At 36.3% G+C, this 27,415-nt stretch overlaps 1 protein-coding gene across 2 annotated transcripts; it reads left to right on the top strand.

Moving 5' to 3' along the window:
• The first annotated feature begins 108 nt into the window (after positions 1-108).
• Positions 109-27,185, top strand: LOC128204474 (zinc finger SWIM domain-containing protein 8-like). 2 transcript variants are annotated; one of them, XR_008256148.1, is made up of 22 exons: positions 109-541; positions 7,359-7,512; positions 8,087-8,181; positions 8,807-8,982; positions 9,206-9,313; positions 9,527-9,729; positions 10,185-10,380; positions 11,997-13,088; positions 13,347-13,488; positions 13,859-14,034; positions 14,505-14,691; positions 14,927-15,034; positions 15,419-15,543; positions 15,826-16,130; positions 16,451-16,551; positions 16,846-17,035; positions 17,362-17,451; positions 17,576-17,856; positions 18,085-19,281; positions 19,506-19,683; positions 20,187-23,772; positions 24,889-27,185. XR_008256148.1 is itself a non-coding variant. In XM_052905890.1 (21 exons), exons 1-21 carry the CDS (start codon positions 361-363, stop codon positions 20,404-20,406), a joined length of 5,505 nt encoding a protein of 1,834 aa, XP_052761850.1. In that variant the 5' UTR covers positions 109-360; the 3' UTR covers positions 20,407-27,185. The 2 variants fall into 2 exon arrangements, 1 of the variants encoding a protein (XP_052761850.1); XM_052905890.1 differs by having other exon boundaries at positions 20,187-27,185.
• The last annotated feature ends 230 nt before the right edge of the window (positions 27,186-27,415 follow it).

The following is a 27,415-nucleotide window of genomic DNA, read 5'->3' as shown; positions in this document are numbered from 1 at the left end:
AACGTTTCCTTAAAAAAAAATCCTGTAGCAGTACGCACCACAAGCACCTGCGACATTGGACTCACGAACGTAAACGATAATTTTACGGAAATTGCCGAGAGGGTTTGTTATTGTTGTCACAGATCAACATGAATTTTCAACAAAGGCTTTAAAATTTCTCTTAAATACTAGTCTAAATTGAATTAAACTCAATTATATTTATTGCATGTTGGTGAAGGAGCAGCCCATTTTCACAAAGGCTGAGGTCATTTACCATTTACAGCTCTAAAAATGACGAAATTTTAAGTTGGAAGTTGGACGTCTGCATCCAAAAATTAGGCTAACTCTTCACACTTGGAAAATAAATCAGGATCAGACGAAATGGATTTCATGTTCGATTGGGACAACGATGGAGACAGATTTTCCTTTGATGACAGTGAACGGTTTGAGGAAGAGTCCATGTGCTCTTGGATGAGTGAAACTGAGAGTTTGAACAACAACTGGCGAGGATGGAAACGTCAGAATGGTGGCCAGACAAGCCCTTCCTACAACAAGGCCCAAGGTATGAATTGCCATATGTAAAATTTGGTAAACTTTACAGCTGAAATCAAAGAGGAGTGTTTTGCATTAATAAAATCCCTGGAAATTCTCATTTATTAACTACTCGAAATAACATGTTTGCAGAAGAATGGCAGGCAATAGGGCCCAACCCTATTGGGCTTTGATTGACAGACAATACAGTACAGCTCAGATTTGCATATAATAAAGTCAAGATTGAAGATACAGTCAAGATTTAAAGAGGATACAGCCAAGATTGAAAGACGATTGAGCCAAGATGGAAAGACCATATGGCCCACATTGGTCCACCCAATTTTGACATATATGGTCAATCGATCTGTTTCAAATTGAATTTATCATATTTTTTTTACAATTAGAAACACTAGTCTGGGCCTTAATATCCAGCTATCTAGGCTGTATTGTCTTTTAATCTTGGCTGCATGGTCCACCAACCTGGAGCATATTGCAGACATCGAAATAAGTATTTTGGATGAACTAGCCCGAATTCATATATACTACAAAATTATGAAAACTTTCAATTTGAAGAGATTTTCTTTCACAATCAACAAGGAAAAAACAAAACAACCTATTAAATTAGCCATTTTTTCTTTTATGAATTCTCATATCGGAACGGTTACCAAAAAGCGAAGTTTCAATACTATATATATATATGCATGTCAACTGTTCAGTATATGGAAATATCATTGTTATTGATTCACACACTACTTTCACATGATATTATGTTTCTGGAATCTGGAATAGTGGGTACTTGACAAGGAGGAATATTATTTGTCTTAAAAATCATATTTAATACAGAAAATTGAAAATTAATCAAATGAAAATCAACAAACATGTAAAGATCGAAGATGCTTGATTTCTCGAGTTAAACAGTAAAATAAAAATTAGATCCACTAGGGGTTACACAAATTGAAAACAACTAACAAAATGAAACTAATAAATCAAATGATCAGCTATGACCGATAATTGTATAAAAATTGTTTGTAAATCTCTGAAATAGGTGATATATGTTTTTGGTTTTCACAGATCGCTAGCTAACAGTAAAATAAAGAATATATATATATATATATATATATATATAACTTCTATTGGAATGGATGATGTTTCATTTGTCATTAACATTTATTGACTTCTTAACCCAAAACTTCATGATCACTCACTGACGACTGTCCAGAGGTTTGGCTTGCCAATTAGTTTATGATCATGTTTCTAAAGTACCTAAATGAAGTTTTCATCATTCATGTATGTATTATATTATGTTTTATGGACGTGCACCAAGAAAACATTGAACTGGTTTAACTCCCACAGTTGGCAATGTCATCAGTTTAAGCTTCTGATATCATTTAGCAGTATTGAAACTTCCATCAACATTGGATTTTTATGGATGTGCACCAAGAAAACATTGAACTGGTTTAACTTGCACAGTTGGCAATGTCATCAGTTTAAGCTTCTGATATCATAATCAGTTTTTGATAATGTATACCTGTAATGACGTGTCCTTTTCTTTCAAATGCCAAGGGGTGTATACAGAATGTAAAAGTTTTATGTTTAATTAGCAATACACTACAAAAAAAACCCTACTAAACAACCCTAATTTAATAACTTGAGTGATGGATGCAGTAAGTATTACAATAAAAGACATACATATTATATGAAGGTTTACAGAGCCCTTTTTCTCTGTGGCCTGCTGTGTAGGAATGCTGCTACATGAGTTGTAATTGGTGCTGGGAGAGCTCTTCACTTTCGTCTCAGCTATTGATCTGCCATGATTACTTTTTAAACACTACTGTTTACTATCGCAAACATGTTTCCTTACATGATTACTTAAAATATTTCAGCTCTTCCTGCCCTTTAGTATTTTTTATTAAGGGTGCTAAGCATGTTAATCATTGATAGCAGGGACAGATTCCCCCCCCCCCCAAACACACAGACAGGCACGAATACACACACAGTACCAAAGAATAAGATTGCCACAGTTGTAAGAAAAACAACTATAGGGCCTACTCATATTGTGTGTAAAAAAAAATTGAAATCAATGCAAATGAGTTGAATGACTTTACTTGGATATTGTATTAAAATGGTTTTAAGGTGACATTCAGACAAGTGTTGAAAGAAAAAATAGTAAGAGTCATTGTCCAAAAGTGTCAACAAGGGCTTGATGTAGTAAATAAAAACAGGGTTTACATGTAATCATAAGAGAATGAAGCTATGTTCAATATACTGCTGGTCATTGACCTCTGGGCTATAGTCTCTTTTTTCTGTACAAAAGGTCAATGACACATATGTTCAATATGTCCATTCAGTATTAGTTTCAACTTAACAATGTGAGCAAATTACATATTAACCATTACAATATTTGTACAATGGTACCATAAGAAGCAGACAGAAAGAATTTATTTTTTATTTTAAATGATTAGTATCGAGGTTGTTCATGTTATTCATGTAGAGTTGAAACTTCTAAGTAATGTAGGCTAATAAATGAAATAAATAGCATGACATCCTTGGCTCATATGAACAGTATTTTGATAAGTAAACAGTTGCAATATTTGTTATTTTTATTTGTGTAAGTCAAAGCTGAGGGATTAAATCTTTTAAGGTGCCTTAAGACCTTAGTCAGGTTGGAAACGTTCAGTCCGCTTTAAAGGTATCTTTTTCTGACAGTAATTGTTGTTTATTAATCTGGATGAAATAAAAAATCATCTCATTATTATCTTCTGTCTTCATGTATCTCCAGTTTGCATTAATGACACAAATGTATACATTGAAGACATCAGTGGCAGACAGAAATTTCCAGAGCAATTCTTAGCTGATAATGCTAGTATTGACAATTTGATTGATCACGGTTCCAGGTTGTCGTGCTACATTTATTTCAAGAGGAAGGAAACTCTTGGCCACTGGATAGGAAGGAGTTCATTTTTTACAGTTCATTTTCACCATTGATCAGTGCCACTGGTTTCTTTACTTTAGAAATGATTGTCGTATGAAATAAACCTTTATACTGGCTATTCAAAAGATTATCGAAAAAGAATTTATTATTGTTCAATGCTGTTTCATGAAAGACGGTATGCAGATGGCCTTTTCTGTATGTTATTTATAGCTACACAATTAATCAGGGCTATCCAAATTGCCTTTTTTAATTATTATGCCCCCCTTTGAAGAAGATGGGTATATTGCTTTGCACAGGCATGTCGGTATGTTGGTCGGTCGGTCCGTCCGTCGGTCCGTCGGTAGACCAAAGCTTGTCCGAGTGATAACTCAACAATTCCTGGACGTATGGTCATCTTGACATGAAGGTTGGGCCTGACCAGTAGATAACCCCTATTGATTTTAGGGGTCAAAGGTCAAGGTCACAGTGACCTTTAATGGTAAAATAATTTTAAAGCTTGTCCGAGTGATAACTCAACAATGCCTAGACCTATGGTCATCAAACTTGATATGGAAGTTGGGCCTGACCATTAGATGACCCCTATTGTTTTTGGGGGTCATCGGGCCAAAGGTCAAGGTCACAGTGACCTTGAATGGTAAAAGGATGTCCGAGTGATAACTTGACAATGCCTGCACCCTTGGCCCTCATTCTTGACTTGGAGGTTGGGCCTGACCAGTAGCTGACCCCTATTGTTTTTGGGGCTCATCGGGTCAAAGATCAAGGTCATAGTGACATTGAATGGTAAAAGGTTGTCCGAGTGATAACTCAACAATGCCTGCACCCATGGCCCTCATAATTGACTTGGAGGTTGGGTCTGACCAGTAAATGAACCCTATAGTTTTTGGGGGTCATCGGGCCAAAGGTCAAGGTCACAGTGACCTTGAATGGTAAAAGGTTGTCCATGTGATAACTCGACAACGCCTGCACCCATGGCCCTCAAACTTGACTTGGAGGTTGGGCCTGACCAGTAGATGACCCATATTGTTTTTGGGGTCATTGGGCCAAAAGTCAAGGTCACAGTGACCTTGAATGGTAAAAGGTTGTCCGTGTCAAAGGTCACAGTGACCTTGAATGGTAAAAGGTTGTCCGTGTCATTACTTGACATTGCCTGCACCTATGGCCCTCAAACTTGACTTGGCGGTTGGGCCTGACCAGTAGATGACCCCTATTGTTTTTGGGGTTCAGCGGGCCAAAGGTCAAGGTCACAGTGACCTTGAATGGTAAAAGGTTGTCTGAGTGATAACTCGACAATGCCTGCACCCACGGCCATCAAACTTGAATTGGAGGTTGGGCCTGACCAGTAGATGGCCCCTATTGATTTTAGGGGTCATTGGGCCAAAGGTCAAGGTAACAGTGACTTTGAACGATAAAAGGTTGCCCGAGTGATAACTCAACAATGCCTGTGCCCATGGCCCTCAAACTTGACTTGGAGGTTGGGCCTTACCAGTAGATGACCCCTATTGATTTAAGGGGTCAGAGGTCAAGGTCACAGTGACCTTGAAAGCAAACTCGACAATTCCTGGACCTATGGTCATCAAACTTGACATGAAGGTTGGGCTTGACCAGTAGATGACCCCTCTTGACTTTGTGGGTCATCAGGTCAAGGTCACAGTAACCTTTAACACACAAAAGTTAACAAATCTTCTCCCAGTGATATCTCAACAATGCCTGAATCTATGATCATCAAACTTGACATGTAAGTTGGGCCTGACCAGGAGATGATCCTTATTGATTTAGGAGTCATTGGGTCAAAGGTCAGGTTCACAGTGACCTTGAATGCGAAAATGTTTCAAGTGATAATTGGACAATGCCTGCACCCATGGCCCTCAAACTTGACTTGGTGTTGTGTCTGACCTGTAGATGACCCTCTATGATTTAAGGGGTCATTGGATCAAAGGTCAAGGTTACAGTGACCTTGAACGAAAAATGCTTGTCTGTGTGATAACTTGTCAATGCCTGCACCCATGGCCCTCAAACTTAACATTTAGATTTTTGGTGACCAGCTGATGACTACTATGGATTTTGAGGTCATAGAGTCAAAGGTCATGGTCATAACACACTCTATCCTCAAACTTTGAATGGTCATAATCTTAAAACTGCCTCAACAGCATACAATGTTAGCGACAAATCAGCTGTCATTTCGGTCCATGCATATTTCATTATCCCCCGCCTATGAAATAGGGAGGGGGATATTGAAATGGCGTTGTCCGTCCTTCCGTCCGTCCGTCTGTCACCTGCGTTTTCTCAGTAACTAGCCGGTATAATTTCATGAAACTTAAAATAAATATGAACCACTATACTGGAATGATGCCCGTCCAAAAAGAAATTTGATTGGTCAATTGTCCTTGGAGTTATTGCCCTTGATTTTTTGAAAAATGCACATTCACAGCCATTTCTCAGTCACTAGCTGGCAGAATTTCATGAAACTTAAAATAAATATGAATTACTATACTGGGATGATGCCTGTTCATTTTTTTTTTTGGATTGGTCAATTGTACTTGGAGTTATTGCCCTTGATTTTTTGAAAAACTCTCATTTACAGCCATTTCTCAGTAACTAGTTGGTAGAAATTCTTGAAACTTAAAATAAATATGAACCAACATACTGCGATGATGCCTGTTTATTTATATTTTGGATTGTGTAATTTCTATATGAGTTATTTGCCCTTGATTTATTAAAAGATCCATGTTTGCAGCCTTTTCTATGCAACTTGCTGGTAGAAATTCATGACACTTGGAATGAATAAGAACCAACATACTGTGATGATGCCTGTCTATTTTTCTTTTGGATTGGTCAATTTTCCTTAGAGTTATTGTCCTTGGTTTATTAAAAAATCATTGTTTGCAGCCGTTTCTCAGTAAAACCAATGTGCTTATCTTATTCTTTCTGAGATTTTTTTTAACCTTCAAGCACAAACAAGCCATCAAGCACAAACAAGCCATCGTTGGAGGGGGATATCTTTTCACTGAAAATGCTTGTTCAATTGTCCATATAATCCTGACAACATGGCGCTCAGGGGGGGCATAATGTTTGACAAACATCTCTTGTTAAAAATCGTTTTGGTAATGCATGAGAACATTGATTCATAGTATATCCCAGTTACCTGTACTTACAATTGATATTGAACTTGTAGAATGACTACATAAGCCATTATAAGGTACAATTAAGTAAATTGTGGATATCTGGTGACCCCCTATTATTTTGTTATTGTGAGTACCAAAGGTTTCATTAGTAGAGAAATAGTATGAAAATAAAATATGAAAAAGGTACCCCAATCAAGCTGTTATGGCGTTAAAAGATTGAAAAATAGGTTTTTCACACCCGATTTTGATTGAAATAAAGAAATTATTTATCCATACAAATTAATGCATTTTCTGTCATTGAATTTAAATACTTGGTATATATTAGTAATCGACCAGCAATGCCTTTTAAATGATTTAAAAAATTATGTGGTCACCGGGCATCAAAAATTTAACAATAATACCAACAGCCTCGGTGAAATAACTTTGGTTACAAACCACCAGTTTTTGATGGAGTGATAATCCCTTTTGAAAGAAATAGTTTACCACTTCTGTCTCCAGGTGAAGTATTGGGATATTAGTCATTCCTGTAACAGCTCTAGTTTTTACAATTGGATACCTTTTGTACTTTGAAATTCTTAATGAAACCATGAATAAATGATAATTATCATTGATGTGAAAGGTTATGTGTTTCTACCACTGACCCTGAGTTTCACCTTCAAGATACTGCAGAAATCAGTGGATTTCAAAACATTGTTCAATACAAAATGAAGATTATCATTAGTATTTTTTTAATTACTAGTATTTCTATTATTATTATTATATATTTTATTGTACCTGTTTGATGTGTATTACAGAGGGGGAGGTGTTATCACTGGTGGAGTTGGCCTCTCAAACAGTGGCCTGCAACATTCCATACGGTGTAGTGGAGAAATACCCACAGCCCATTCCTGAGCCGCTGCAACTGAGAATCACATTCTGGAGCTTCCCTGACTGTGAGGAGGACATCAGGTAAAATATAGGGTGGGGTTATGGGGGTCGAGCGGGTGGGAGTAAAGGGATAGGAGACTTCATGGGAGTGGGTGTAAAGGAGTCAGGGTACTCAATGGGGTGGGGGGGAGTAGAAGGGTAGAAGGGTTGGACTGAGAATAAAAATACTGAAGGATGAGAGTAAAAACGGAGGGATTTAAAGAGTGTAGAGGAACATGGGTGGGTATGATACTGGTAGGTTACAGATGGTGAAAACCATTACCATGTTGTAGTTTAGGGGTTGGATTGGTAGTGGAGTGGCATGTATGTACATTTATTATGTTATGTTTACTATTGCACATAATATGCCTTTAATACCAAAAATAAATAATTGATGAAACTGTCAACATAATATAAACTCATATAAAAATGATGTTGCAATGAGCATCACAGAAACATGTTATTATATTCTCTAAGTCTAACAATTCCAGGAAGACTGAAGCAGTGTTATGAAATAAATACTGATATGTATTCAGGATTATAATTCAAAATGGTAAATTTTTTTTGGCCTTAGTATGCTTTAATAACAAAATTCAATGCTACATTTTCATTTTAGACTCTACTCCTGCCTGGCCAATGGCAGTGCTGAAGAGTTCCAAAAAGGAGATCACCTCTATAAGAGCAAGTCTGTGAAAAATGCTCTACAGATTGGTAAGTCTGCTCTAGTGTATCGGGCTGGTGTGGTACAACTCCTGATTCATTGTTGTGAAAACCATTACTTAATGTTTGTTATCACTATTTATTTCATTTATGTACAATACTTGCAATGTTTGTTTCTATCATTCTGATCTAATGAATTTGTAAAATAAACATTTTGTATGCATTAAAAGCTGCACTCTCACAGAATGACCTTTTGATAACTTTTTTATTTTTTGTTTTGGAATAAGCCATATTTTGAGTAAATGTCTGAAAAACAGTGATATAACACTGCCGATAAAAGATCAGTTTGCTATTTTTAATATTTATGTTCGAAAAAAATTATGGAAAATGAAAATTTTGGCAATTTTCCAAATAACGAAATATATTCTATCGTGAGTTATCGTATATGACAGAATTGAAAGCACTGATATCAAAATCAGCTGATTCTGAGACAAAGGATGAAAAGGTTGTCAAATCGTATAATCTGTGAGCATGCAGCTTTAAGATATAACAAGGTGGATAACTTTTTCAACGGCAGAATGTACTTCTCCAAATTGTATTGCAAAATGTTCTACAGGCGCAAAGTTGGATAGTAGACTGATTATTTACTTTCATGATATTTATGCTGTAAATTTAGGGTTCCACCTGAGCGCAACGGTGGCCCATCCAACCCACTTGAGCCATCACAAGGGCAGTTTCCAGGTGGCCATCTTGTTTGACCGCCGTCGGATCTCCCAGTGCACGTGCACCTGTAATAGCAATGCTCTCTGGTGTTCACATGTCGTTGCTGTATGTCTCTTTAGGATACACCAGGTATGTTACAGAAGACAACAATTGTCAGATATGATTTTATCGATATACGAAAGAAGTGCATTCACAATAAATCAAATTTAATGAATCAGTTTGGGGTAGAAAAAATCTGAAAGTTGGTTTGAATTTTCATGAAACACATGCTTTTATTTTACTCAGAATTGTGTGGTACTAATTCAAGTAGCTCTGTATTTGTGATTGACTGACCATATCTGTATTTTCCCAGCCTGGCCAGGTGACCCGGCGGGTGCCAGTGTCTGAGAGTCTCACCCAGCTACATAGAGACCAGTTACAGAAGTTTGCACAGTACCTCATCGCTGAGATGCCAAAAGAGGTAGGCAAACAATGTTACCCAGTTGGTCTATCTCTGTCTTATATATATATTAATAAAACACATTTGATTATGTACATTTTACAGATGCTTTCTTAAATATATACAATATCAGAAAATAAATGAATTCAATTCATGCATGATAAGCTTTATGTGACATTTCGTCAGATCAGCATGTTTGACCAAACTCCCACAAATACATTATTTTTCTTGTAGATCCTGCCAATAGCCCAGGGCTTGTTAGACAAGCTGATATCAGCCCAGGAATGTGACATGAACACCCATAATGGGGCACCAGACCCAACCGCAGGGGCAGAGGCCAATGAGGAAACGTCCTGGTGCCTCGATGAAAAACAGCTGCATGAGAACGTGAAGAAAACACTCGTCAAGTTCTGTGTACCCTCACCCGTGGTATTTAGGTAATTATCAACACTTTGTCTGACTAGTAAAAAAAATATGTATTTCATTGAAGTCAATAATATAATAATATTTTTATTTTCAAAGAAAAGCTCCACTTACTGTTTAAGTTGTCTCTGACAGTTCTGTTTAAACCAGAAGTCAGTTATAGTCTAAACATTTGACATACACAAATTGAATTGTAGCTTTATGATTATTAAACCTTCAGGACAATAAATTGCTGATTCAAGGACATATTTGATCTGTTCTGATTAATTTTAAGCTTTTAAAGAAAAACTCCAGTTACTGTTCTATATAGTTCTGTTCACTTTTATTTAAAACCAGTAGTCAATTATAGTCTGAAAATTTGACATACATTGTGAAAGTAGTCTGTGGAGCGTAATGGCCCCCATAATATTTAATGCTGATTTTGGAAATTTGTTTGTCACAAGAATTAAGATAAAAATCTGTTTCCCAGTGATGTAAACTTCCTGACGCAGACAGCACCCCCAGCAGCGGCGGAGTGGCAAAGCCTGCTGCGTCCACTGCGTGGCCGTGAGCCAGAGGGCATGTGGAACCTGCTCTCTATAGCCCGCGAAATGTTCCGCAGGAGTGACCACAATGCCATACCCCTCCTTGAGATCATCACTGACGAAGTCCTACAGTGTGAACAGGTGGGTGTTTTATTCACACAACAATTATGGCTGCATGTCATGTATATTGATATTAGGGATGGAAACCGGATACCAAATCGGTATCCAGATATTCGTATCAAGTATTCGAATACTATCCGGATACTCGTATCAAATTGTTTTCATAATAAGTAAATTTCCTATTATATGTCACCCACCTTCTGTTATTTGACATAATTGTCCACTTAATTTATAATTCGTCATATGGCAATTTCACTTTTTCATTCATTCTTTCTCAGTCTTAATAATTTATAATGTTATAATCAAAGCTAAACAACTCATTTTACGTCATAAAACTCATGATGAATACCACATAAACACCTCACGAATTTGATAGTCACTTCGGCCGAGGTGGTTGCTTGGTTACTGCCACGTGCTTTCGAGTTTGTAATTTATCAGCAGGTTTCATGTTAAATGACGCTTTGATTATTTGATAGTCGATTGTAGTCGGTGGACTGCATACGGGGTGTTTTTTCATGTGATTTCTAAGATTTGAAGTTTCACCACAATATACCAGTTTAACCTTACAGAGTTGACACACAACACTTTTACCATCCTCGGATTTTGTGAAATACTTCCAAACACTTGAAGTCAATGTTGGAGGCATATTATGTAGTCGTGATACAGGAATAACGATTAATAATTCAAAACACAATTACAAGATGTAAAATGATGGAAATTTGATTGAAAAGTGAAAAGATAAACAAATTTGTTTTTGTATTTATTGTTCAGATAGCAATTATTTCTTTATGCATATTCATCAAAAATATGATTGGTCATTAAAAGCTTTGATTGCACGACCCTTAACTTGTGATTGGACGATCAATTCCTACGGATTAATGATCAATCCGTTTAATATCAACTAGTGCCAATTAGTGTCAATTAAGCACATCTGAGATCATAAAACAACACTTGTCATTGTAAACAAGGTCATAGAACTTCACAGGGTGCTGCACAAGGACACAATATCACGCCTTGTGCAAACATCCAATTAGCAGACGATTTGTGACACATACCCGCTTCGTGACAGACACTGTTGATCACCTGAAATATATCTTCTGAAAAGTTTTATAACAATTGCTATGTCTCTGCTAAGCTATTTCATTGAAATTTTAATTCTTAACGAATATTCGAATACCCATTTTGGTATCCGAATACTTGCGTGATATCCGGATATCCGGATACTCGAATATTCGCTTCCATCCCTAATTGATATACATGTAGTGTTAGGAAACGTGTCGGTTGTAATTTCGTAAAAAGTTTACAGCTTAAACAGGTAAACATGGTGATGATCTTCATATTTTGATACAGAACTGCTACGGGTCTCATTTTAAGGGAAGAAATTGGTACACTGTTTTGATTGACTTTTACTTTTTCTGTTCATATATATATATATATATATATATATATATATATATATATATATATATATATATATATATATATATATATTCTCATATATAAATTCAAGATCAAATAATTAGCTCATTTAATAGTTCCAAATTTTACTTTTTAATTTGTTTAATAGCATAGTTTATACCTCCCATGTAATTGCACACACACATGTAAGTCAATACTCATTTATCTTTTTCCACTAGATTTTAATATGGTGGTTCATGACAAAGATAACAAACAACAACAATAACCAGCTGAGCTCCCGATCCAGCAGTAACAGCAGCGCCAGCATCACTCAGCATGCTGCCTCTAGCCTCTGTGATGAGATTGTCAATCTATGGAAACTGGCTGCCCTCAACCCCAAACTCAGCCCTGTACAGAAGGATGAATTGTGTGCCAAATTCAAGGAGTGGCATTTGTCAACGATCGAAAAAGTAAAAAGAGCTAGGAACTCATCAAATTCTGGAAGTGCTGGGGGCACTTTGAAAAAGTCAGAAATAGAAAATTTTGCTGGTTTCAAACCTGGAATAGAAGCTTGTATACTACAGTGGGATGATTATCATATTCCTGGTGTTACTTACTCCGATTCACAAAAACTGTCATTGCATTATAGGTTTAACAGAGTCTTAGACTCTGATGCCAAGAAGCCTTCCAGAATTCAGCCAATGGCAGTGTGTTCAGAGAATCTTATAAGCACAGATGACACTACCACACTGGCTGAGGCCACTAATATGTTGAATGAACACCACTCCCCACAAGACATGAAAAATAAACGTCACAGGCACCCTAGCAGACAAGGTCATAGTAACAATGATGGTGCCATGAGCTCTGGTTCAGAAGGGTTTTGTGAGCCCGAAAGGGGTAGTTCACTGTTCAGAGACTCTGATTCTGGATCAGAAATGAAGGAGCCAAATTTTAGGAGAAACTCACTTGATGATGCAGAGTCATTTAGGTTGTATAATTTGAATATTCAAGAATCAAAACAGCAAAATTATAATCAAAGTGTAAGTCAGAGTGATTCACATGAAAATGATGATGATGTTTTAATGGAGCTAGGTGGAAACGCGAGTGCCAATGGAGAGACTGGAGGGGGGGTTGCTGGCCCAGACCAGCCAGGAGATGGGGCTCAAGCCCAGGGGGAGTCTCTTTTTGAGGCCCAGCTGTCAGGAGATGAGTATTCTCTATATGTTTATGATCGAGCCAAGGCCATTGACATGGAGAAGAAAAGGAAGGAAAAAAACAATGAGGAGCCCAACTATTTTGCTGCCGTGAAATGTTTGGAAAACAGACAAGATGTGAGTTTGAACTTCCTTTCAACCATTTGTTAAACAGTTTGTGTTATGATATGAAATATTGGTTTTAAAACATTTATATCAAATAAGTTTGTAGTGTGCATTATCTTCTGAAATGTTATTAAAAATTAATTGATAACAAAGTTGAGAATAGACTTGAAGTTTGTAGTCAACGTTTTGATAGAATTAATACTTGCTTCCAACAATTTTGATAGGATTTTTCATGTTGTTCTATATTCCATGCCCTGCCCTTTGTTTTAGATCTCATTTGCACGTGCGGAGGCCCTACATGCCCATGGTCACACAAAGGAGGCATGTAAACTCGCCCAACAGCTGGCCGAAGATCTTCTAGCCAACCCTCCTGACCTGCTGGCAGAGACTGCTGCAGTACCCAACATAAAAGGTGAGATGTGTGAAATAGAACTTGTAGTCAAATATCTTAATGTCTATTCGAATTGCTATAATGATCAATCATAATAAAAAATAATGATCAATCATAATAAAAAATAAAGGCTGGTTGACCTGTTCATCAATCAGTGGACGATATATTCAGTTGCAGTTTGACCAAAAATCATCTTGCTTATGCATTTTATGACATCTTAATATGAGCAAGATATCATTTTGCATTATAAGATTTCTTTTTTATCAGTAATGATTTTTCACTTTTTATCAAATCCATTTGTTTCATAGTCTCACTTAGAACTTTGGTATTCCTCTGATCATACATTTGGAACTCTGTACTATATATAATAACTTGCCCTCCATAATTTCAGGTAAGCGTAAGAAGGCCCTGACAAACATAACCCTGCTGACCAGCACCACTTTGTCAAAGGCTGCATTCCTGGCCGGTGTTCTTCTGGAGGAACAGGATACGTGGCACCTAGCCTTCCATATGGGCATGTTTGTCCTAGAGATGCCCCGCCCACCTGCGTCATGCAAGGCCATGGAGGTTCGTACTCAACTCAAGCATTCTTGGTGCTCATGAAGAATAATTCATTTATTCATTTTGAGCTTGATCTATTTTTTGAGAAAAAGGTCGAGTTATGGGAAAGCCTTGGTGTCATTTTTTGCTCAGCATACCAACACGGTCCATAATTATAGTTATAATGAATGTTCAGTAATGCTTATTGTTGGACTGAGAAGAAAATAATAACATGGGTAAATGTATGTATAGTTGCTATTATGGTCTTTTGTAAAAAAGATAATTGATATTCATAAGCTGATCATCAAATTACAGTAGTTTTAACAAGGTTATAAACATGAGTTTTATCATTGACATTGGTATGTTATATTACCTTATAGTTATTAGCAGTTGAAAGAAGATGTTAGTAGCAGTCATGTATTTCAGTTTCTAAAATAGGGTCATTTAGTTATTATTTTTGGCAATGCAATCATGTTCCTCTAATTGTGTTTCTGCAGGTGAAACTGGCATACCAAGAGACAGAGTTGCTGTCTTTGTTAAAGAAAATTCCCCTTGGACCTGCTGAGATGTCCATGCTCCGCCAGCGTGCTGACCAGCTGAAGGATGGAACCATCAAGTCACGGGGAGAGGCTTTGCTGCCCCTCACCCTCGCCAGCTTCATATTTGATGCCCTCTGTCTGGGAGGTAGGTGTTGTGTGAATATGGTTGCATGCTATAATAGTTTGGTTGATTCCAAAGTTATTGCCTGTTGTTGATAAATATACCACTGAAAAGACTGTGAACAAATTAAAAGAAACAAACAAGAGCTATTTAAAATTTCTTTGTTGGATTGACAGACAAATGAGAAAGAGAACCAAACAATTAAAGAAAGTTCTCATAAAGATTTGACTTAAAGTTATTTTTGTTACAATGTTTACAGCGTGCCCAATGACGTCGACCATGCCTGGATGTCGCCATGTGTCCATGGTGCCCTGTAGACAGTCGGGAGATGAGAAACTTGGCTTTGAGGGATGTGTTGCTGCTCTTGGTATGAGATACATATGTATACTAATGTTGTGACGCCTGAAAATGAGTCGGTTTAATCTTCTTCTTTATGAAATGTCACTCAGAACCAAAGGAAGTAGAGGCATTAAGTAATGAAAGTGAACCCATTTTCAGAATCATTTTGCATTCACCCCCTTGAGTTGTACAAAACGTTGGTCAAATTGACTTCAAGGCAATTGAAATAAAAAACATCATGACTAACTATAAGGCTATTTGATTATGAAATTAATTTGATAAAATGAATAAATCTATTAAGTAAATTACCAAACTAATTTATTGTTGTATTTAGTGTTAATGAATCTTGATACAAAATGAATTATCAAAGATCATTTTGTAGTAACACATGTATTTGATGTACTGTGATCAGGTATGAAGGCGAACGTGTCGGAAGCTGACCACCCGCTGCTGTGTGAGAGTACAAGGAAACAGCGGGGGGATCTCACTATGGCCATGCTTCTAAACTACAAGGATGACATTGCAAAACTAAGCAAGGTAAACAAAGAAATGAAATGAATGAAAAGTTTGGGACAGAGAACAAGTGTGTTTCTGCAATGTGATTGTGTAGAGACATATTCTGGAATCTGGACAGTATTCAATGATATTGCAATCATTTTAATAAAGATATGACAGTAACAGTTAATATATATATGTTCCCTACACAATTTGAAAGCACTTTCTTTATAATCATTGCCAACTGCATACTATTTATATGTATATTATTTATTCACTTGTACTACAGCAAACCTGATAACACTGTCATTGTTTTATGCACAGATTATGGACAAACTTCTCGACAAAGAGGTTCACCAGCAGTACAAGGCACCAAGTCTGATGACATATCTGACCCCACGACAAGCCCCCTGCCACACCCCTACCACATCAACTGGGGGGAGCAGGGACCAGCAGGAAAGGCCCCAGAACCCAAGAGGGGCATCAGGAACCTCTCGCAGCACCAGGACATCTGAGCTTGATGAGTTCCCTGCTCCTGATGATCAAAGGCATCGTGGTGGGGCATCAGGTGGCTTGGGGACGACAGGAGCTAGGCCAAAGGCGTACACGACCATCACATATGGACTTAGGTAGGCGTGTGCGCCGATTATATTTTACTTGACATATAACTTATGACTCTTTTTGGTAAATGTTCATGTGTAATGTTTGGAAAGATATTCTGAGGTTATCAAAATCCTCACTTTCTGTTTCCAGTTTTTGTAATGTAACCTTTTATTCCAGGCAAGACCTGTATTTACAGTGTCCGCTCTCTAAATATGGCTTTACATACAACCACTTGTCACCAAACTTGGTGTCCTAAAATAAGGATGGGTATATTTTGTGACAGTTGGCTCTGTTGTTGGCACATTATTGCACCCCTGTATTAAGAACTCATTTTTTCATTGTATAGCCGAGACACAGACAGTTCAGCTGTTGAAGAGGAAGGAGACAACTACAAGCAGTTAGAGGCCAAGCTACGCTGTATGGCGCTGAAGAAGAAACCTTCCTCAGGTAAATTGAAACATGTGACTTGAGATAAAAAAAGGACTACATATATAATTCGGTTAAGTTTCTTGTATTAGAGAAGCTGGGAGACTTACAGTTTCATAACTTCCACTGATTTCTGCTATGAAATGCATGTAAATTACTAACAATGTTTAATTTTGTGTAACAGAAACTAGCAATCGGAGAAATCCATTCATGATTATCATATATGTGGCAACTGGCAAATAAAATCATCATATTAATCATCGCCATAATCATGGCCATAATCATGCATATGACATGTACAAATTATCTGTGCAGGTCGCGCAGCCATAGACAGCAGTGCCCCAGAGACCACCAGCAGTGACAACTCTCCCACCCTGGTACGTAGGGTGTGGGGCAAGCATCAGGGACCGGGGAGCGACAGTGGCTCCAGTGGGGACAGTGACTCCCTTGGTTCCTCCAGCTCCGGGGATAAGGCTGAGCTTAGGACTAAACTGAGGGATGAAAGGTTAGGAGTTAAGTTTTTTAATGTATTAGTGTAAAATGTGACTTATTTAAGGTATTGGTGTAAAACGTTACTTTTTTAATGTATTGGTGTTAAACGTTACATTCACATTTGGGAAAGGTGTGACATTTTTCTGTAATAACCCTTGCGACAAGTTATTACTTTGAAACATCTTCTATAAACCTATAAGTTGGATTTCCACTGCTGTTTATTTATTCCTTTTTCTGAGTTTGCTTTCTTCTCATAGTTTACTGTGAGCACTGACTTTGACCAGAACAACCTTGGGTATCATATGTCTGTGTTATATAATTAATTGTTTTATTTTTCAGCTCACAAGCTCAAATCAACAGTAGAATAACTGCAACTTCACAGTTTATATTAGATTCAAGAAGCTCTACTCCAAATCTTAAGGGAATCAGGTAAGTTATGTTAAAATCAATGAAAACAAATTTCTTGCCTTGCTCACACCTCACTTCACCTGTACCTTTATTAAAAAAATATGGTTTTCCGTATACAGTACATGCAATTATAAATTATTACCAGGTTCAAGGGTAAGCGTATAATGCCTACTGTGCCAAACCAGCCAAGCGAGGCGTCGGCCCACTGGATGTGGGAGGTAGCCAAGATGATTCTGAACAAGGCTGGGGGCTCGAGCTCCACATCCCAGTTCATCCAGCCGTCCAACACAAACCAGCCATCTGGCCCACACAGGAACCTCCAGCTGTGCTCATTCCAGATCGGCCTGTATGCCCTCGGCCTGCAGAACTGCGTGGCTCCCAACTGGCTGTCCAGGACTTACTCCTCACATGTATCCTGGATTACTGGTAATTGCTCCTTTGTTTTTACGTGTTAAATGGATGTAAATAAAAACAGTATTTTCTGTTATATAATGGGATTGGTGATAGATATCCTTCTTTAAATAATATACTTTCTTTCCTTAAGTGAAATAAGACTTAGTATAATGATAATGAAGATCTTTGATACTGCTATTTCAAGAGTATAAAGCCTTTGAAATTTCATTGAATATAAGATAACCACTGTATAAATGACAGGTCAAGCAATGGAGATAGGCAGTGCAGCCATCCATATACTGATTGACACTTGGGAGGGTCACCTGACACCACCTGAGGTTGCCTCCCTTGCTGATCGTGCATCAAGGGGGCGGGATCACCATATCGTGAGAGCAGCAGCAGAACTTGCCCTGTCCTGTCTACCACAGGCACATGCTCTAAACCCCTCCGAGGTGCAGAGAGCGCTGTATCAGTGTAAGGAGCAGAGCAAAGAAATGTTGGAGAAAGCTTGCCTTGCTGTGGAGGGAGCAGCTACAGGAGGTGGTGTGTACCCTGAAGTGTTATTCCATGTAGCTAAACGCTGGCATGAACTGGCTGAGGAGGCAGCTAGCCAGCCAGGTGGGGTAGAGTCTGGGAGGGCTGATGGACATGAGAGAGGGAGACCCCGGTCAGCTCCATTGGCCCCTGTCACTGTGTCAAGCCCATCGCAGGGGGCTGAGGGACCCAGCCCTGTGAATCTGCCAGTTATTCCATTCAGCAATACTCCGCCGAATGCCAGCCATGTGGCAGTATCTGCCGCCCAGCTGTTGACTCACAATGGCCAGCCTGTGATGTTGCCATTCCCTATGCCCCCAGTACCCCAGCCTAGTCCTCACCACCCACACCATCACATGCAGCAACAGCAGGCTTTTGTTCAGCCATATAACATCGTTCAGCAAATCCATCAGCCATTTGGAGCGCCACCATTACAACAGTCCATACCCATGCATCCCCAGACCATGCCGCCATATGTGACATTCACCTATCCAAATCCCATCCAGTACAACGGAATGCCACAACAAGCCCCTGTCTACTCCTCTGCAGCAGCATACCGCCCTATGGCCCCAGGCCCCATTCCAACTCAGGCCCAAGGACAAGGGGTTCAGGTCATACCTAGTCAGAATTGCCAAATGTCCAACCTTCCAGGAATGCTGCCTCCACCACCCCAGGCACCACTTTCGATGGCTCACCCACCAAACATGAGTGGGGAAGATATAGGTCACCACCACACCCTCACTAACCCACACATAATGAATCCTACTCAGACACATTACCTGCATGCTGCATTTAGGGTGGGGATTCTTGCCATGGAGACGCTGGCAAGAAGAGTACATGATGAAAGACCACAGACAAAGTATGCCAAAAATCCACCCAATGGAGAAGATGTTAAATGGCTACTGAAACTGGCTATGAAATTAGGTAAGAGGATGTGCGCATTAAAAGGATAAATATCGTTTTCTAGAAAACTTATATTTAGTAAGAGCTTCTGCCATAGCTTTATACTTTAAAAAATAGAAAAAAGCCTCCTCAGTAACAGATGTTCCTTTAAAACTTACTTCGTTGATTAGTATGTTAACAGTTTTGGTTGCTGTACTATGTCTGTTATAAAGTTCATTTGCACTGAAATGACAACCATATTTCAGGAACTAGTTACCTGCAGCAGTTTACCCAGAGTGTTGCAAATGCTGTAGTGAGCCCTTTCCTGCTGTACGACATTGCCATTGAGGCTGCCCAGGTGCTTGCCAGGAACAATCCTGTGGCCGTCCAGAGCCACCTGCGGTCCGGCATACTCCATCCACTCGTGCAGAAATGTGTTCAAATGTAAGAACTGTTATCTCTAAACTTAAGATTTTGAAATTATTGGTGAATGTTAAAATTGCACAAGACCCTTGTCCCTACCTACAAGGTCAAGCCTCTGAACAACCTTCTGAACTTTTTGCTATATAAGCCTTACTGATAAAAGTTTGTGTCCATATATTTGTAATACAATTTTGGATTTTATAATAATTTGGCAGAAGAGACCACCTTCAAGGTCAGAGTCATAATAACCTTCTGCACTTATTATGTTTTGCTCTATAAACTTACTGTAAATAGTTTGTGTCACAGTACCAATATTTTCCAATCTTCCTAATGACAATTCTCTTTTTTGTAATGCGGTAGAACATGATTGTCATCATAAGTTGGTACTATTTCCTTTCATAATTTAAAGCGTAATTCACTATGTATCGCTATTTAATCAATTTTCTAAACCTTTAATCACAGACTTTCATTCACAGATGTTTCCCTCAAGTTACCGTATACAGTTGTTTTATCTCCCCATCCAGGTTTATCCAATGTGCCCACCAGAGAATCCACCATATCAATCCATCAGAGTACGATGACTTTGTTAGCATCATCTGCAGCGCGCGTAACGTGTTCTACATCACTCCTGGAGGCATGGTCCAGTTTCAGGAGCTTTTACAGTCACTAAGGAGAACCAAATCGTGTAGGAAAGAACTCTGGCAGAGAATAATGAATGGCCTCGCCACTCCGGTTAGCTTATGATCCTTCTTCTTGTTAGATTTGAATGGCTGTTTTAGATTTGATCAGTTCTAAAAATGCCTGGGGATTAAACACTTGTGTTTTAGCTCAAGATGGCACAGTTTACTTGAGTAAATGGTGACACTTGTTCTGTTCTCATACACGTCTTAAAATTACTTTTTAGGTTTCAAAATTTTACTAGATTTTTATGTGATAAAGAATGACAAAAGAAAGAACTCAGAATAGGTGATTTCATTTCAAACCATTTTTTTATAAAGATTGTGAGTTGTAAATTTTATTGAAAGTTTATGTAAAATGTGTGGTTACCACATGTCAGATATGAATTTCACATTTATTTGTATTTAGTGTTGGATGATATTTTTTCCCAATGGGATTGTAGTATTTTCCAAATCTAATGTACAGGTTTTTTTTATGAATCAGCTGTCGATGATTATTGATTCTAATCAAATGAATTAGAGGCTGGGCCAACAGACAAAGCACAATTTTGCACATTCACCTGGTTCACGTTTGTTAATGTACATTCACCATATCAAAGTTGTCACCCAACATGTTGGGCCTGATAGCGTTTATTGACTAATGTACATTAACAAACTTGTCTTATACAAGGAAAGAACACAAAAACTAGACTGTGCCAGTGTGTCCTTCATGCCAATGTATAAATGTGGAAAACTAGAAAAAGAAAAGAAATATCATTGTATAAAGTTCATTAACACCTTTAAAATAATTGATCCAGTATATTTAAGTTGTTTACAGTAGTTTAAAATAGTATTTGCTTTGTATACTTGCTGCTAGCTGTATTTATTGGGATTATAATGACTCATTGCAATTAATTTCGTAGTTTATTTTGTAATCACACTAAAACAATGAATGTGTTGTTAAGATAAAGAAAAAAATATTTTTGCAGGGAGACTAATTTAATGTACAAAAGAATGATGGGTCTTTTATGTGTAAAAAATGAATAAGCTTTATTGTTTAAACTGAAGTGTAATTATATGCATTATATTTTTACAACAAATTTCATACTATTATCCATGTGTTTTTCATTATTTATTTCTGGTAGGTTATATATATGTAATCAGTTTTGAAGTCTGTCTTCTAAAAAAGAGTCTACTAAATTTTGTATGCAAAAAGCACTGTCATGGTAACAATGAAATACTCAAACATGTGGAGATATGTAATGTTGCACTTTATTCTATCAAATTGACATTTCATTTTACTGATCAACTCGTATTGAATTAGTATTTGTTGCACACATGATGTACTATTATATGGTGATTATGCAACATCTGTTACTTGTTCTATTTGTCATCTTTTGTTTGTTACTTTGTTGAAGTTATATAACATGGAATGAAATTAAGAACTCCTTTATTAAGTTCAGAAGTGTTGACTTTCCTTCAGAAACATTCAGGGCTTTTTCTGCCCAATTTGGGAAAAAGACCCTAGACATTTTGGGAAATTTTGCGTTGTGAAAATGCTGAAATTGGGAAATTTTACAGTTAAACGAAAAAGCTATCTAGTCTCCAGCGAATAGGAAATGGTTTTATATTAGTTTATTTCCCTTTAAAATAACCAAAATGGCTGAAATATTAATCCTTAGGTGTAAATATCTATTGCAATAAATCGATCATGACAGATAATATTTTATACAGATATCTGAATGTGATGAAAATCAATGATTTCCGAATTCAATTATCAAAAAAACTTTACATCACATAATTGATATGATGTTGAAAATGATCCAGTACATGTAAAAAGACTTTCTAAAAAAAAAAAAAAAAAAAAAAAAAAATATTTTGATGGGGATTTTTTTCTGAAAATTGGGAAAAATATCTTATATTTTGCTTTGGGAATGGGTCCGATAGTCGGACCCGTGGGTACTATAGAAAAAGCCCTGATACATCATTTAATGGAGTCACAAAATGACTTTTTTTTCCTAAGGAGATGTTTGACTTAATGTTACGAGAGAATTTCCCTTTAATTATATTTTGTTATTAATAAAAGAAAATTATTGGGTTAACAGTCTTAAAAAGTACCTACTTCTGTCAAGAACACTTGTTCACCTAGTATTACACCGAACTACTTAAAATAGTACTGCAGCATTTTCATATTTGTGACTATGTATTTCATAGCATCAGATTTGACATGTTTCTTTTTATATATATATATGTTTTATCTGTTACAAGTCGTCATATAATACATAATTTTATTCAACAAATTCAGAAATGTTTTAGTATGCTAGTCTTTCGCGAGCCACTAATATATTTCCTGGACGTGTTGAATAAATAAAATTATGCGTTTTATATGATGACAAGTGTCAGATTAGTTTTATCATATGCTTTTTCTGGTCAAAAATAACAAAAACCTACCTGTTCTGCCTGCGCTGGTGATAAAGCAAACACCATATAGCAACAGCAATTCCTGCGGTACATGCATTGCAGAAATCTCATAACCGAAAGAATTAAATACAAATGATATATCCAATTGCTTCAATTCCATTTAAGAGTGGAAAGAAATTTAAGGGTTTGTCCAGTAAGAATAAAAATAACAGTTAATTTCTTTGGTGAAATCAAGTAACCATTTTTCCAATTAAATTTATTACAAACAATTGGAGTGATTTATTTTTTGATCAAAGAATTAAAGCAAGATATGATACATGTGTAGTATAAAAAAATCATTGTAGTGGCCATATTAAATTGGAAACATGGTGTAGCATGTGATGAAGGTCATTGCTATGTTTTTGCAAACATCGAAAAAGATTGTTCATTTATATAATTTATATCTTGGTTATTGTTTTGATAAGTAAAGAAGTGGGGTTGTTGTTTGTTCTGTTAGATGAAAGTAATCATGAAATGAATCATTTAATTTAAATACTACGTGTTTTCTGAATTTGCTTTTTAAAAACTTAGAAGAAATACAAAAGGCACATATAACTAAAGTAAGCTAATCACAAATATAAGTTTTGGATAGATGCAGATAATTCACATGAAACATTCAATATTTTATTTTGTTTAAATAAAAAATTGTAATCATCAAGGGCAGTAATATTTAAACATCATTATTCATATCAATTAAAGGTTTCCTATTTCAGTGTTTTAGAGGTTATTGTTTTGCTAGAATCTTAACTTTAGTTTTTTATTCTTATGTATTCCCCGAAAGTATATTGACTAACTAAGGTGGAGACTATGTTTGCTACAGATATGTGTAAGATATAAGATTGTAGATTGTTATGTTGTTTGTTGTAGCTATAATTGTTCAACTACATCAGATTGAATTATTATTGGAAAATCTCAGGAACTTTTCTTGCCTATACATAGGCACCAAGTTGTGAATTTATCTCATGAAAATGATATGTCACATTCAAACAGAGAGGTTTAACCCTTTAGCACATAGACAAGTGGCCAGATTACACCTCCCAGTCAATAGCCATCTTACTGATAAGCAGTCCTTATCTGCATAGGCACTTTTCTGGATATTTGAAAATGAGAAAATGAATACAGCAGTATGACCTTAAAATCAATGTTACTCCAAATAATTGTGTCCAAATCTTTTTTATGTGAATTCATTTTTTATAGATAATTAAATTATCTAATAAATGGTGTCAATGATGAAATATTAAATTATTTTATTTCAGCTGTGAATGTATTTTCAAGATGGATTTGTAACATTTCTTTGAAATGTCATAATTGCATTAAATCACAGGGTAATAAAATGCTGGGATCGATCTAATTTTTATTACCCCTATCATAAAAAAGACCCATCTGGATTAAAAAGCCGACAATTTATGTTCTTGTGTATTAATACACAGACATATGTCAGGAATATCCGGTGTCATCCAGCTGAGAGATCCAGTCCAAGGTGTCTGTTTAACTTTATTACCCCCTCATAAAATTGTTTACAAAAAAAGAAAGCCGATAAATGATTTTCCGGTATGAATAAAAAGATCTAGATCAAACAAAACGCTTGCACATGACCTATTTTACAGCCAAAACTATGATGGACATTATATAAGCTTCACAGAAAATTTACCCATCATTTTCTCATTTACTAATTGTTTCTTTTGTTTGTAAACAAAATATTACCTTTAAGTAAATATAATCTCAATTGATTTTAATGGTAAACTGAACTGACGTAATATATTTAATGATTTACGCATCAATGAATTTGGGGGAAATTCCATACAGTACTTAGCTCGTGGTCTTATTACGTCACAATGGGATATCACACCTGCGATTGGGAGTATAAACACCTTCTCAATTTAGCAGACGATATTTTCAAGGGAAAATCAATACACAAAAGGTTAAACTTTAATTTTATAAACATCCGGGATATTGTTTACAAAAAGAAAGATGCAAAATTGAAATATTGAAATGACCCTATTGAAATATGCGGGCCATGCGTTTACATCCAGTAATGGATACGGTCGGCCAAATGCGTATACATCTGGTAATGAGCTATGTCGGCCTATCTCGTATACATGCGCTAAAGGGTTAATATGTATTTTAAATTGAATGATATATAAATATTAATATATATTTATGTCAGAAAGTACATGTTTAAATAAGCACATCTTCATTTATATAAATTGCTCATAAGATTTTGTCAGTGTAAATTTTATGTTTTTTTGGGGTTTTTTGGATATGGATCATTATCATTTTTTGAAGGCCAAGTTCAGATCTTTTCGATGTGTTGACAAAATGCTGATGAGCTAAATTAATATTTCAACACAAAGGTTGTTGATTCTTTAAATTAAAGATATAGCATAATAGCATGACATGACATGGCTATAAATGAAGTGTTTTTTCATTGTGTTGCCTGTTTAAACAAACATGCAGCTGAATAGACCAGGTCCTGAGACCGTTAACAGTTCATCACACTAGAACACACATCATCAACATGATTTGTACAAATATTATGAATAATCAGCAAAATTGTTCTTCTGCCATAGCTTCGTTGGTGTTAAGTGAAGAAGAGTTCCTGTTTGTCTGTACATAATGAATGTTCATTACAGTGTGAATGCACCCCTCATGAATATGCAGAGTAGTTCCTAGATCTCAGATGGTTAGCAATTCATGTACCCACTTTGTTTTGTGCGTGTATTTTCCAAGCATTGTGTGTTGTCATGTTGATTGTACCATTATAGGAAATCATAATATGTTTCAATTGTAACACTGGCCACATACATTTTAATGCCTTTTGTGCATTTTCCATAGTCCTTGTTGATAATTATTTTGTTACCCTGGTATTCAATATTTTCTTTGTTGGACTTGGAAGGTCATTTATAATAGGTTCTCAAAATAAAATATATATTGGCAAAGATAAAGGGCTTTAACGTGTTGCCTAGTAGAACGTGTTGCCTAGTAGAACGTATGATAGTAGGTTATCAAATAACTTTATAGGTGAACTAAGAACATGTTTATTTTGTCTGTATATTTTGTGAGTTTGATCAGATTTTACTATTATTATAATACTATCTGAAAATAATTTTTGTCTTGTGATTTTGCAAGTGATAAAAAAAGAAAATATAAAATTTTCTGTAATTGTTACTATTATAAATTTGGTTGTTATTAAATAATTTGTATCCGATTCTAATTTTAATATACAGTTTTGTTTGCTCTAAAAACTCATGACTGATCATTGAGAAACAATTTACAAAATCAATGTGGAATCTCTCTAAGAGTATTCATTTTGTAACATTAATATTAAAACTTTGCATCAGTTTTGTACAATGCTGTACTGTTATTTAGAGATTGTATACAAACTCATTGCTGAATAATTCCCATTTAAAGATTGATACAAAATTTGATGTTTAAGTATGATTTTATGTAGTGCAAAAAATGCTGTATTTGATTCAAGATATTTAATTGATTATTGTAAGTCAAACCAATTAGTCATTTGTCAGATATATCACCTCCACTAGTCATCTTGTTCACGATTTCCTAGTAGGTGATCCATGAAGGCAAGCTCTTTAGTTCTTGTTGAAACAATAGAAAGGTTGCGAAACACTTCTTGTACTTCTTGTAGTTATCTGTACACGATAAAGATGCATTGGCGTTAAAAGTGGTTTCTTGTTTACACATGTACTGGTAGACTCTTTAACTCTCGTATAAAACCCTTTTCTCATGATTTAGTAGTTTTCATTACTGTTAACCTTGCACAAACCTACAAATACCTGTTAGACGTAGATTACAACTTGACCTGTGTCCAGGATATCGACTACACTCTTGCATCGAAACCTGTATACCTGGATGATGTAGTGCACAGAAAGTAGATCCCACAGTACATTCACCTGAACAGTTAGCATTTCGCAACCTCTCTAATGCTGCAGTGTACCTGCTCGTAACTTTATCTACATGTCTATGAAACACTGCTCATGACTCATTATTATTAGGAGTTAAAATTTTCAAAAAAGCAAAAGTTCATGATAATACCATTTTCAAGTTTTACTTTTAACAAAATAAGAAGTGTCAAGAAGTGTACTTTAAGTTCGATAAAAAGTCTTCATAGCACTTCTCTATGTTTTTATAATAAAATTAAGACATACTGCAACAATTTAGATGTAAACATTCGAAAATTTTGCTTGAAAGTTCATCAGTGAACAGTTCTACATGGAGTTCTATTATTGTGTATGACATGACTAAAGAAATGTGTCAAATCATGTCCTCATGTAAGCATTACTTTCCTGACCGAACAACATCTGTCACCAGGCACCACCCCCACCCGGTCATGACCCGACCATGTTGTCATCATCTCTGTCTTGACATACAAATAAAACTGCAATATCATCTCTTGTTTCTTTTTTATGTAAACCATAAGAGTATCAGATCCAGTTTCATTGCAGTTTGGTGCAGGAACATGTAACAGATGGCTTACTCCATCAATCAATCATTCATGGCTATATGCACATGGTTACTCATGACAGCATCTTGGAAGTTTGTGATTAGTACCAAATGTTTATATGCCAAATGCTGTGAAGGTTAGTTAAAGCAGTATTATTTTTCAAACTAAAATGATT

This window comes from Mya arenaria, chromosome 2 (genome assembly GCF_026914265.1).
Source record: "Mya arenaria isolate MELC-2E11 chromosome 2, ASM2691426v1".
In the NCBI taxonomy this organism is placed as follows: Eukaryota; Metazoa; Mollusca; class Bivalvia; order Myida; family Myidae; genus Mya; species Mya arenaria.
This window is presented reverse-complemented; position numbering and strand designations above follow the sequence as displayed.